A 14,367-nucleotide genomic window follows, 5' to 3' on the forward strand; every position below is an offset into this window, starting at 1 on the left:
AAGTATTTACATTTACAGAGTTTAAGTAAATAATTAAAATTAATCTTCGTTATGTATGAAACTCTTCCAACCCTTCATTCACCAAAGATCCAAAGACTTTCAAAAACAAAGAAATCTGTAGACTCAAAGGTCTTTATCATTCTAATACAACTTCCGAAAAGAAAAAGGAATCCATTGTTTGGATTATGAAACATTGTAATGAATACGCCCGAAACAAAGAACATGAAAGCGGCCACAGACGGCCCAAGAAAGCTGGTGAAGGACCTGCAATAAATATAATTCGAAGCATTACCGACCCTCAACCAGCCACTCAGCGGAGTATCAGACGTAATGCTTGGCTGGAATAATCCCGTCCGCCACCACATCCTTCCAGCATTAATTATTAACTGGAGCCTTTCGCAGCGTGCGCCCACATCGCCCGGTTCACGAGGAAACGCATTAGCTGTAAGTTGCGATAGTGGCCAATATCAGGCCGCACTCCCGCGCTCACATCCCTCCTAATCCTCCTCGAGGTTTTGAGGGGAAACTCGAGACACTGCAATTTTGGCGCAACCGTATCTAACCCCGAAATCCACTAAATAATGCAAATAATTGCAAACGCAGTTACCCGGCCACGGCACATGCTACCGGACCAGCCACCTGTGTGTTGATGGTGAGTGAGTTTGCGTGTGTGTCCCACATTATCGTATCAAAACTAAACCACTTTTCCTTTCCCCCGGCCACACCCGGTAAATGGTCCACGTGATTGGGATTTTCCCTGCGTGTAGGCACGTGTAGATGTACTTGTGGCCGAGCTAGTCCCAAAGTCCGGTTCATTAATTTTTAATCTCCTTCGCACACCTGTTTGTCGGTGAACCGCTCGGGTTTGAGGTTTTCCCTTTTGGTTTTGTTTTGCTGTTTTTTTTTCGGTCAAGGTACCCAACCATCGGCTCCACCCATCGCCTTCGGCACGAGCTTACGGAAAAGCCCCATGCGAAACCGGCTGGGAGGGAGGCTAGCCACTTTGCTCATTATCCCGAAAGGCTCGTAAAACATAAATCCCAACAAGCTTGATGCCGGCATACGGTTCGGTCGTGCGGCAGGACAGCTTGCCCACGGGAGTCGTCGCTCAGCGGGCCCACCTGAGCATACGGGTGTGTAAATTACAAGCTACCGAATTGGCGGTGTGTAAAATTGACGATGGCATGTGGAAAACAGAGGCTGCACAAGCAGCGAAAGCAAAAACGAAAACAAAAACGAGCCGCTCACATCTTTCCCTCACCAAGCGACCAAAGTCCGGTGCAAAACAGAACCGGTGCCAGCATGAGCGTAAAATTGTTGTTATTTATCCCGGGGAAAGCTTCATCTTTTCGGGGCCGCGCCGTTCTAGCCCGTGAGCTCCAAGTGCAGTCGGCCGCCGGGGTTGACTTGAGCCCAAGCGTCATCGCCCGGGCGTACGGATGGGCTCTGACAGGGAGTTAAACTGATGAAAAACCGTCACCTAAGTACCATGCACAGAAGGACCATCGCGTGGGTTTCCGAAAACGTGGCTCAAAAAACTCGAACAAATGTGCCAAAAAAGTCCACGTGGACGATGGGATTTTCTGCAACGGGGAGAACAAGGATAAAATCACAGCAGTAACAGCATATTGTGGGAGCTTATTTTGGTTGAATGTTAAAAAGGATTAGAAGATTATGTTGAACGTAGAAAAGCTGCTCAAGCGTACCGGTGGAACAGTAGAAAAAAATGCCCGACAACACTGGCACTGGGATTCGACTCGATCATGTACTCGTTCCCCGGAGCTGGAACACATTGCTTTTTTATATCCTCTCTCCGCCCCATGACTCCATCCTCTGCGACGCCTGCATGCAAGAATCCTTTTTTGGTTACGCCGACACTGGTACACTCCGTAAGACGATGAAGAGTGTTTGTCTAGCGGCTTTAGGTACATCTGGGGCGCAAAAATCAACCAACTCCGTTTCGAGAGTGAGCGATATGCATCCCTTAAGCATGGCAAATAATTCTGCATGACCTACATGGGCCCGACCAGTTGGAGCGCAGTTTGTGTACTTTATCAACGTGGAGATTACGTGGAGATGGAAAGTGGTTTGCTTACAGTTTTGGATTTAATTTGAACGAGTTTCAGCTGTGTTTCGGAAAAATCCCTTTTAAACACATGTTTCATTTATGAAAGAAAACTTTTAAATAAACATTTTCATAGTTACTTGAAAGAATGATTCGAAAAGTATACAAGAGCATGCAAAATGTTTAATTTTTACGTGACTTTTTATGATATGGATATGATCTGTTTAAGAGATAGGAGACCTGTATAGGTAAACTTTTGAAGATAATTAAAATATACAATGGGAAGAACGGTAAAACCAACTACTACATTTATGAGCAAGTAAGTCAAATGTTAAATCAATGATCAGCATACTAAAATAATACTATGAAAGACTATGAATTTTTTTCCAAATGCAAACTACGTCAGTTCATAGTATAGTGAAGAAACTTTTTGCAACATTGCTACTACTAGAATAATTGCAACATGGAACTAGTACAAGGGATAAAGAGCGAGCGAGATTAATCTTTCCATGGTTTGACGCAAAAACAGTTACATACTGGTATCGACCGTTGCGGTTGTTGGTGAAAATTTTCCTGCAGACGAGAAAACATAAACATCAAAGTAAAACTGTACCGACATTTGATTTTGCTACCGATAGAAATACATTTCCCGGAAATGATGCAGGAAATCCTGATGCCCCGTAGGCGATTTGCCTCCATGTTATATGTACAATGAGGGAGAATGCAAGTGTTGAGTTTTTCATGTTGTGTGGTGTTTTTTTTTTAAATATTTGTTAAATTAAGGTGATTTGCAATACTGGAACTTTAAATAAATCATACCATCATAACAAAACAACAACAAAAATAGGAATAATAGATTTATTTCAACCCAGATATAAACAATCTCGTTTCTTCGAAATGATAGGCGAATGTTATAGAGTTGAATTGGAAACCAAGTTAAAATTTATTTCTCGTCTCGTCATGATACACGAACTTGCATTCCGAAAAGAACATGGTAAGCGCATGCTAACAGCAACGTATCAAATAAATGTGCCCCCGGCACAGCTGAAATTCTAATCTTAAGATTTTCTGCAGTGACTTTGTCTGACGGTTGATAAATCTGAACGCACTGAAAATAACGAACATCGTTCTTCCGAAGAAATCGTAGGAAATAACCTTGCTGATTCGAGGAAATCAGCGCTACGTTCCAGACCGTACGTTGACAAGACAGCGCACGGGTAACATACTTTAGGCACATGTTGCTTGCACATGTTTTTGGCACATGACTTCCTTACCAGTTCGTGGACTTTTGCAAGCAAAGAATGTCACTCTGGCATCGAACAAAAAAGAAGATAATAATATAGCCTAAAAATGGAACCAAAACTGACGTCTTGAGATGTGAATAACAATTTGCAGCAATGTTTTGTAAACCACGAAAAGGATTGATGTATTAGCTCACTTGGGAAGATAAAACAACAAATGTTTTATGTATTCTCTTTATTGGGATTTTCTTCAAACAAAATAATCCATATCGATATTCAATCGAAAGTGAGTTATTTATGTTTACAAACAAAAAGTTTTATTTTGTGTAGTAAAGTAAATTATATATTGTCTTCATCAGAATGAAATAAGTTAAGGTATATACAAGAAAATAATAAAAACATATGATTGTTAACAAAAGTCTCTGTAATAAATCATCCAATAGCTTTCAACCAAATAACTTGTTAGAGTGCATGTATGTGCTTTGAGTTTTTAAGAAATTGGTGTTATTAGAGTATGGTTGGATTGTAAACATTTCCTCTGCCATGCACAGTCATTTCCAGGTTTACTCCGGCGTCGGTGGCACACTTACCTGGGGAAGAAAGAAGAAAAATACAAAACTGCGTTATATTTGGTTCGACATGGCTTCAATTTAGACTGTCTCGTGCATCTCAGTCATCATTTGAAAAAGAACTGTAAAAACAAGTACAAAATGCGACGGAAGATTGGTCTACCTTCATTAGGCAAGTCTCTGGAAAATTCCGGCCAGAGATCAACTCGCAAATCACTGAGGGCGCATCGCATCTGCAGCTGGTTGGGAAGATGGCAGCGTTGGACAAACGTACCGCTGTGCGCAAAATTCAATCTAAAATAGCACCCTACGAAGACGATGATTGCGCCGACGATGGTGGCAGAGAAGCCGTCGGAAGGACAAAGGCGGGAAGACCGTACCGTACGCTGTGAAAATGGCTGCACACACAAATACACGGCGTTGGCCGCATACGGAGAAAACCATTTGACACTCTGTCGCGACCGGAAACGTACTGTCAACTAGTGGTGGGGAATGGATTTCCATAAGGAAAATGTGCCCCCAACGAACGACCACGACGCTGTAGGTATCGCGTTGTCTCTTGCAGCGAGGAAAATGAGAGCGCGATGAAACCTCGCCACGGAACACCAGACATATTTATGTGGTTAATAAAGGCGGGATGGTTTTCATTTACTTGCTGGTGCTGGTGAAAAGCACCACAGCGTTATCCGTCTTATGCGATTCACTGGAAATGGCGTATGGAGTCTTCTCTAGAGGAGCATTTTGTTAGCGGGTTAATTTCAGTCTAGACGGATTGTTAAATCAAACAGCGTATTACTTAATGATGTGTCCGTCTACTAAATTTTCATTTAATCAATAGTACAATTTTTATTGTTACCAAAAAACTAACATACTTCATTTTTCAAAAAGCATGTTGTAAATGTCCATACCTTGAATTGGGATTAAATGAACAAATTGCCTGAACCATTTCATTTTAATATCCAACTGTTATGGTAGTAATAAGCATTTGATGGAATTTTTCACAACGCTCTACAAATTTCGTGCGTCAGAAAACGAACTAATATACAAAATCATTCTACAACGAGATGTAGAAAAAAGTAAGGTGCCTTATGTCGGCATCATTATCACTGAATAGATTACGCTTTATTTGATTCTTGTTTACTAGAGTTTCATATTTCATGGGTATAGTTTAGTCTTTTCTTCGGATCGTTTTAAGCTTTAACGGTTATAGACTTAGACAATGGCCGTGAAGCGTGAAAGTACTACAGAACCGGGCACAGGGGTGTAAAACAGGGTAAAATGGAAAAAAAACCTATTCAAATATTCATTACGATTATACGAAGGTGCAGCCAACGAGTTCTGGTTTTGTTTTCCTCGAACGTGACTGAAGACATCATCATCCGGTATTACTACAATGTTTAGTAGCAAATGTGTTTTCTTCTTGTATTGTTGTGCTGTTTGTGTCGGCACGATCGGCTTGTTCGTCATTGTCGTGAGAGCATTACAACCATCGTCTATCCTTTGATGTCGCTCGAAGCGTTGCAGGTGCAGCAAACTGTTTGTCACCGTTCGACAACTGCATCGGTATTGTCTTACGTACGTTGAACCTGGTATTGTGTGTAGGTGTAATCTTTTCCATCGACATCGAGTGCAGGTGTAATCTTTTCCACTTCCGAGCAAAGGATTCATGGTTGGTATAATTACTCACTCTTAAGCTTTTGTTCCCATTGGGAGGAACATAAATTCTTCCTAACGACTCCTTTTACGAATAAAACAAGGATTATTATTTGCTTCTTTGAATTATGCACAACATTGCAATGTCTTGTCTATGCAGAGGCGTTCGATAAGATGTGTTTTCGAGGGAACCTGTCGCCCCGTCGCCAGCAACTTGAAGTATTTTGGCCCGCCATTCAGTTTGCCAAGCCAGCGTACAGCCGGAGACAAACATGTCCCAAACTGGTGCGGAAAAGTTTTGCTTGCGTTCGGTATTTGCCAGCTTCCGGGGTAAATTGATTTATTTATTTCCGGCTGTCGGGATTTGCTATCGAATCCAGCTTGTCGCCCCGTGTTCGCCTCTTCAGTGCACTGGTGTTGATATGTTTGTATGCACAAAACAAGTTGTTTCGAGGGTGCAAAAAAAAGGAAAAATCACCCCCACCCGGAAAAAGTTATTGGTACATTTCTTGTTTGGGAAGACCAAACTGGGGGAGTCAAAAAAAAATACACACACATTCAGTCGGAGTTCAGCGTACCGGTGACCAGTACCCGGACTGGACACGACACCAAACTACTATTCCCTGGGCGCGATCAGGCTGTTGAGCCTGAAATTGAGTTTCCAAGTGGTAACTTTGCCTTCCTTCTGCTCCGTCCGGCGAAGTTGGCATTTGGCTTCTGCGAAGTCAGCTTAGTTTTTACTTTTTTACGGAAAGTTATTTTTCATCCATTCAGGGTTCATTTTGGGAGAAAAGAATTTGACGTCGTTTTTTTTTCCTTCCTTTGGTAGCCTTCCTTTCAGGCCAAGCCATCGGTTTTGCACCCATCCGGTAAAGTCGGAACAGGGTAAGCAATCGAACCAAGCATCCTGTAGTAGGTGGGCAGATTTTCCTCGTCCTTTGAATCTCTCGCCCCTCGCGCTCACCACTCCCTGATGAATTCAATCAGAGAAGTTAAATTAAGTTATCGATAAAAATCGTCGAATGTGAAATAAACAACTTTTCCAGCTAGTGCTAGTGTTCGGAGCGCCGCACCGGATTTCCTATCCCGCATCGAGCGGCTTTCGGGCACAAGTGACGCTTCCTTTCCAAGCGGAGACGCTTTCCGGCTGACCGAACACGGTGTTTTGGGGCTTCAAGTGCCGCCCGGACCCTCTGCAGACCCTCTTGCGGCGGCTCGAGGGAAGAATAAAACGATTTTATTTTCCCAAGAGCTATAAATTTTTCTCACCCTCCGTGCGCTCTTTCATTGGCGGAAAAAGGAAACATTTGCCAAACGTAAACAAGTTACTTGCCGCCCAAGCAGCGTTCGTTTCGCGTGCGGAGAAAAAAGTCATCCGGTTCAACTAGTCGTGAGATGTTGCCTTACTTTGGTCACTTTTGGGGTATTTTTTTTTTATCAACAGCCCGCGTATTAATAGCGCTCACAAACACTCGCCCTTGCTCTATCTGTCCGTCATTGAATACCTCTTTTTTCCAAACGGACTTTCACTTCCCTTGACGTAGGACGAGGGGCCCGTGCGTCTCCTCGCCTTCTCCGGGGGCCTCAGGCCTGTGCCTTATAAATACACCACAACACAAATATTAATTGAGAGTTAAGATTATCTGATTGATGAAAGGCCCGAGATTAATCTTTCTCCATTCACAACAGATTCTCTGCGGCTTCGGCCGACCATCTGCATGAGGGTAAACAAGCCCGGCGGGCATGTGAAGGACTTCCGAGTGTGCTAGGTTTCTAGGGGGGAGGCCTTTCCAAGCTAACCTTCCTGGACCGAATCGGTGCAGATGGGAATTTTCTTCCCTACCGACCAGGGATAAGATGATCTAATAGGCTGGGAAGGGAAGAAAAACAGTACGGCGAACTGGACTCGGATGTTTACAGAGCGTGTTATTGAAACATGCGATCTTAAGGTTCATCAATCTGCAGAACGATCTGCCCGTCGATCGATGGACATGATGTGACTTTTATTACACCCGGGTTTGTTTATAAATCAAGCAAATTTGTTTTCCTTCCTCCAGTGAAGATGCTGTGAGCAAGAGCATCGGTTTATTTTTGGACAACAATGGTGCGAATGATGTTTCGTTGCAAGAAGAGATTTGATTATTAAAGGTGAGATATGGGATTTATGCAATAAAAGACTTTTTAAAGGTAATTAAAGGCCAAATAGATACCTTTTTGAAAGGGAAAATTGGAAATAGAGCGACGTTGTATTTTAGTTTTAGGTTAGTTTTTTTAACATAAAAACTGAAAGCTAAATTTATGATCATTGGCTTGCACTCTCGAACAACATTTCTTCCTTAGTTTTCCTTTTCTGAATCGCCATAAACAACATGATCTTTAGCTCGGTCACTCTATCTATTTCGAACGCTAAAACGAAAAAGGCGCTGTGACTTACTACCATTTTCCTCCAAATGCCACCCACCGGGATAGCTTTATTGGTTTTTCTCGACTCTACTCCTCTTCCCCTTCCTCCTCCATCGATTTGCGCTAACGAAACGAGCACGATTTGGATATTTATTTTCTCAGTTCAATTAAGAAAACTAGCATTCGGGGCACGGGGCCGGCGCACGGTGGCGTGGCTCGAAGCGGATCTCCGTTCTGCGTCAAAACGCCAGCGGTGACCAACAAGGTATCCAGTGCATCGCGTGGAGACACACCGACGCAACCTTTCAACACCGCACGATCAGTCGCGGGTGGGTGTGGTGCGGAGAAGATTCTAACGATCACTAGGGTGCGATTTAGTCGACGTCGTTTTTAAAACCTAAAATTAGACAACGAGGGAAAAAACGCTTCCATTTAGCACTTGAATGAAACGGTTCTACCGCGCCGTAGAAGCGCTGAAAGCGAACAGATGTTACGACATTTTGTTTCGCTGCTGAAAAGTCAAAGACGTACTGTAGGGAGCGTTTTTCAGGTGATGTAGTTAACAGCATCAATTTGAAGTAACAGAAATTTACTTCCGTTGTTTAACTATTAAATATTCATAAAGAAACAAATTAGTTCCAATTGATAGAACAGATCTCTGTTGGAGAAAAAGCTGCTGAATTTCTACTCCAGCTTAAACGTCGATTCAGATAAGCTATTTATAATTATCTGCTCAAGGCTACCGCTCCGTGAAGATCATGAATTTATTCACTTCATTTTACTTAAGAAAGCCTTGAAGCCCGTCAACATCAACACTGAATGCATAAAAATTCATAACCCTCAGCCGAACCATGGTAGAAACGCCCAGGATCAATCGGACTCATGCCGGTATGCCCACCGGCCATCGCATCCATTCAAAGGATCCTTCAACTTTTGGGAAGAACATTTCCACACCGGTGATGCCAATTTAAATGACTTGTCAATTTTGTTTGATGAAGGTTCGGCCAGCCTAGGGCAGGGCGTGTTTTGCCGGTGAATAATTCGGGTAGGCCGCGGTGCGGGATGACGGAGAGGGGAGGGTAACGAAATTCAGTGAACTTCACGGTATCGAATCAGGCAGCAGCTGTCGGGCAGCTCTACCCTACCGTGTAAGTCTGCGCCGTCCAAACCATCTGCAATCTTTGGACTGGAAAATAAAACAAAACCTATCCAGTACAAAGGAAAGAAGTCTGGCCTTCTCGAAAAAACAAGTTGTCTTCTGACAACTCAATGCTCCATTTTTCAGCGGCAACGTTCGACAAATGATTTATCTTTCAAAGTAGCGCAATGGAGAAATTGTTTATCAATTCCGAGAAACAAAATAAAACATTATTCTTCAACGCGTAATGTGCTGAAAGGGCAAAGGAAGAAAACATTAAATATTGGTTGCCTTTGGAATCCTTCCAGATTGTTACTGTCAACCGTTGTGAGATAAGGAACGACAGTTTGCTGTTGTTTCGACGGGTAAGACATTACGGATGTACAGTTTGAAACCTGTTTATACATTGCAAACACATCCTGTTTTCCACTCAACCACTTTGGAAAAAAATGAAACATACTCGTTTCTGCTCAATTAACAAAAAACTCAAATGTTTTAAATAGTTTATATTGGAAGATTCGCGAAAGAAAATCAAACTTCAAATGCTCTAGGTGGCACTCGAAAATCCATAAAAATTAGCACCCATTCGTCGCCGGGGGCTTAGGAAAACAGTGGACCCCGGTAGAATGAAGCAGTTACAGAGCGCTATGCTAATTATCCCCCACTTTTCACCTCATGCTGTGTATATGCATATAATGCGATGAGGCGAGGCGTTACTTACTGCTCGCCAAGCTCCAGCGGCGCAAAAATTAAGTAACCCAGTTCCGTCCGGAGCTCGTTTGACGTTCCCCGTGGCTGCGGGGCAAACCGGAAAACGCATCGTAACGAAGCAGCCTGACAGTTTTCTTCCCCGAGTCCTTCGGTCGGGTTGCATGAAGGAGGAAAAACATGGAGCTGCCACCCCCCGCAAACACCTTCCCGGGCGGGCTTCCGGTTGGCTGGAGTTGGGCCGATCTCGTTATTTTCTTTACGGTTCCTTCAGCGCCAGGATTCAGCGCTCTCTGGTCGCCGTCTGCTGGAAAGACGTGACTTTTTTAAGCAAATGCATCCAAGCTTTCATTCTTTGCGACGTGCATGTGAAGCCCGAAACGGCACGGTGAGTTTCACGTTTCACGGTTCGCCGTTCTTTCTGTTCTCGCCCAGCTTCCGGTTTGCGTTCCAGCTCGGTTTCATCGTCTTCGCCATCCGCGGAGGGATATGGCAAAGAAGGCTGACACCATCCTTCGGTTGTCTGCCTGTGGTTAAGGAAACAGTTTCCTTTTTTTTCTCTTCTTTTATTACCCTATCCTTCAGCCGACGCCGTGACACGTTCCGTCCGTTCGTTCGTTCGTTCGTTCGTTCGTTTACTGGTTTGGCCTGTGGTTGCCAATGTGTATAGTTTGTGCGCCTTCCGCAAACGGACAGGACCACGCCGCCAATCCATCTGTCTCGCACATGTGCTCTCGCTCACGTGCTTCACACGCTTCCCGGGGTCGGTTGGCAGCAGCCTTTTCAGAAATTCAAGTCGCCTGTCGCAAGGGTGCCATATTATAGCATCGGAACTAATTCAATTTGCATAGACGTATTCTTTGCCGTCTCATGCTGATTCGAGGCTCTTATTATGTAAATAGTTACCGATAGTGTGATGAGATAGTTGGCAGCACACACACACACTGGGTGCACCGCTGGCAAGCTAGGATGCTTTTCGGTAGCGCCCCGCACCACTACGTCTTTTCCCCGCTGGCTGTTTTTATTTTTTGTCCATCATCACCTCCGCACGGCACGGTGAACTTTTCCTCCCACAAAACGCGTTCCATTTTTTACTTCGTGCGCTACGCAGTGAACGAGAAAAACGTGAATACTATTTTCCATTTATTTGTGTCGCGCAAGAGGGTTTTTGTTTACTAGCCCTCTTTTTTTTTTATTCCACCGAAGAACTGTTCGTGTGCATCGATGGCATTTGGAGCCGATCCTACGCGGTGGGAAAAGGTGACCGCAGGGAATATCAAACCACATCGTGTCTTGTCCCCACGAAGCCACATATACATTCTGAGTGGCATTTCGAGCCGTAATTGTAATTAGAATAAACGGTTTCTAATGATGAGCCAAACAAGTGGCAACCGTCCTTGGTAGCAATGTAGCTTAAGGTCAAATATTTGTTTACGTTACAGCACGTAAGTTCTTTAAAATTTTTCGAACGAAATTTCACTGAATTGATTTTGTATATAACGATTTAATTTTATTGCTATCTCTCTGTTCCACTTTCTTTAGTACCTTACCGTATTATGGTGGTCACTCGAAACTAAAGTAAACCATCCCATCCGAGTTGGGTTTTGCACAGGAAAAAAAAGTCATTTAATTTGTACGCTTGGTTTTGCATTCCACTTCGGTGCCAAAAAACTGTACCGAAACCCAAACTATCTATTTACGGAAAGTTTTACGCGCTTAATGAGATTTGGAGTTTCGGCTCGGTGTGAAAGGAATCGATTAAATACCGAGGCGAGTGCAACTAAACGAGGCTCGAAGGGAGTGGCTGGAAGGCGGAAAATTCCCTTAACTTTTCCCGTAATCAGCGGGACGTGTTGGTGCAACTGAAAACCTCCCACCCTCAAGGCCGGGCGGGCTTTGAATGTTTGTGGTGGAATACTCTTACTTCGGTGCTACAATGGTAAGATCGAAACACTTGATAGTTGAATGGGTACGCAGTAGTAAAATTTTGGGCAAACAAATCATGAAAACGCTCTGGCCCGGGTTTAACCTGGCACCACTGGATGGTACTGTTTTCCCGACCGGGGCGAAAACGGAACGCCAGTCCAAGCAAAACACGGTTTACGAGCGAATGTTAAAACCCGAGTGCCGAACTCATTGATGCAATTGATTGCTGTTGGAAGCCTACTGGAGATTGGTACTTCTCCCAGCAGACGGGGCCATCTTTGCTGAGCAATTTAATTTTCTACCGAAAGATTCTTCCTCAAAAGAGATGCTGGAGCACTGTTTTGCACTGTTAGTGCTCCCGGCTGCTCACCGAAAGGCCTCCCGGTGTCGTTAATTCAATGTACCTTGATCCTATAAATATTAGACACACTTTGCTGATTTCCGACGTCATTAAAATTTTATCGCCAGCTCAGCCTCAACTGAAACATCTTCCAACGGACGTCTGGCCCCTCGGACGGCACACGTGGCGCACGGTGGAAAATAGTGATTCCATCAAGGCTTCCCGTAACGATCGATTCCGGGCGCCTGACCGTACGGTGTTTTCACGAGGCCCTTTCAATCTCGGAACATACGGTGGAAAAGTTTTCAAAGTAACCTTGGGGCTGTCCTCGAGGCAGTACGTCCAGCCGGGTGCTAACCATTTATGTGACATACTTGCTCCGTCGTTCCCGACAACCGTTTTCAAGCCTTGTTGATTGTTGTATGCTTCACGCTGGAGAGGTTAAACATTAAAAATGATTATGGTCATATTTATAAGACTTTAATTTTCTTCGTTAATTAATTTCCTTCGATTTTATGCCTCACTGCGAAGAACTTGTGACTTATGACAGTAACTACCGTTTTGAACGCTCGGTTTTAGCTTATCGTTGTTAAAACTATTAAAAAGATACATTTACATTAAAGACAAACGGAATTAATGTGAAACTTTAAGTATAAACAGTTGAAAAATATGTTTCGTATATGCGTTACATGGTTCTCTTCAAAACCATCACTGAGAAGCATATGACTTGGTTGGATGTTGCAGTGCATTAAAATAAACATCTTCAATACCCCCTCATACCCGCCGCCCGCCCTTCCCCACCTTTACCTCGGGTGAAGGAGCGCACTCCACGGCGTAAGATGGCACTTTTATCGGGCCCCGTTTTATTACCATGTGTGTATAGGTGTCTCCGCACTCAGGCCCGTTCCGAACTCGCTGCAACTGGGCCGACGACAATTTAGCTTACACCCAGCGACGGTACGAGTACCGTACGAGCGTGTGTTGCTAATGGCAACGTGCTGCAAAAATGCATCCGAAGTGGAGCAGGCGAATGCGAAGGTCGGGCGGACATTTGTGACGTCTATAAATATAAATTTAATGTTCTGCTTCCTGCGAGCACGCGGTGCAGCGTCGATTCCGTCCGCATATTTTGCATTATCCTTTTTTTGTGTTTTGCTTCTTTCCCGCCTGTTACTGTTTTTTGCACTCGAGTCTTTCGAGACGGGGGGCCCTTGGGTTTTGGGAAGACCAGTTTCCCGGAGAGGCCGGAGGTTGTTTATGCTTTCTGCTAGCCAATGTTTACTACCGCCCGATGCCGACTTCGCAATTGAACCGTTCACTGCTCCGGGAAGAAAAACCAATGCGACTCTTGTAGCTTCTTTCTTCTTCTCCATGAAAGGAACTGTTTTGCTTTTCTGCTACGAGTTTAATGAAAATCAAAAACCATTCAAAGCACGGCATACGAAAAGGGCTAGTTTCATTTCAAGCGAGCACAAAAAGAAGCACTTTGGTGTAATAGAAAAACGGCCCTGAAATATTGCCCCAAAGGGTAGCGATTGGGAAAAGGTCACCCGGCATTGCACTCGATCGTACCGGGGCCCTCTGCCGGTTATGGCGAGTGGCCAGATTCCTGGTCGTACGGTGAACCCGGAACACCGGAAGGTGAATCACGTCCGTTCCGAGTGAAACCATACGCAAAAGAAATGGTGGTGCCACACATAGAATGCGATCATACAACAACGGCGCGTGAAGAAAAACGGGTTTCCCATCCAAACAACTACGCACCGGAACGAACCGAAAGGACCGAAAGGTGCATGTTTCCAGTGTTTCGAGTTTATATCCGTTTGTTTGTTTTTTTATTTTTTATCTTGCCCCCGACACATGTTTTGCAGGCCGAAGAGTGAACCGTTTGTCGGCAACGGGTTTCCACTTCGGACGAGTGTGGGAAAACGGGCGGCGGTTTTTGTGCAGTCTGCAATGACTCTGCCTCGGGTTGGCGTTTGAGATCAAACGGAAAGGGCACCATGACGTGGAACGCACTGACGTCGGGCATTATTCTTACAAATGAAAACGAATCGCTTGCGGGGTGTAACTCTTTATGTTTGTCCTGCCTCGGGCTTATGCGGACGTGTTGATCCTGCAGTGTGTTTGTTTTCATTTATATCTAAATTAAGACAGTTAATGTGTCCTGCTTGGTCGTTTATCAGGAGGACTGTTTGGCTTTTTTACTCCAGTAAAATGGTGAGATAATCAATTATTTTCCATTTACTTACTTTTCCCGTACATCTACGCCAAGGTGCTAAGCAAGTAAACTTTCCCGCACCACCATCTGTTTCGTTCGGTCT

General features: G+C 44.2%; 1 protein-coding gene across 1 annotated transcript in view; it reads right to left on the reverse strand.

Annotated features, from left to right (window-relative positions):
* The window catches only part of LOC131284344 (hemicentin-2), a 62,806-nt gene that overhangs the window by 33,524 nt on the left and 14,915 nt on the right, over nucleotides 1-14,367 (reverse strand). Inside the window, exon 2 of the mRNA XM_058313200.1 lies at nucleotides 2,603-2,638. Within this exon, the coding sequence (XP_058169183.1) occupies nucleotides 2,603-2,638 (36 nt within the window). The remainder of the gene's footprint in view (nucleotides 1-2,602; nucleotides 2,639-14,367) is intronic.

The sequence above is a fragment of the Anopheles ziemanni genome, chromosome 3 (genome assembly GCF_943734765.1).
Source record: "Anopheles ziemanni chromosome 3, idAnoZiCoDA_A2_x.2, whole genome shotgun sequence".
In the NCBI taxonomy this organism is placed as follows: Eukaryota; Metazoa; Arthropoda; class Insecta; order Diptera; family Culicidae; genus Anopheles; species Anopheles ziemanni.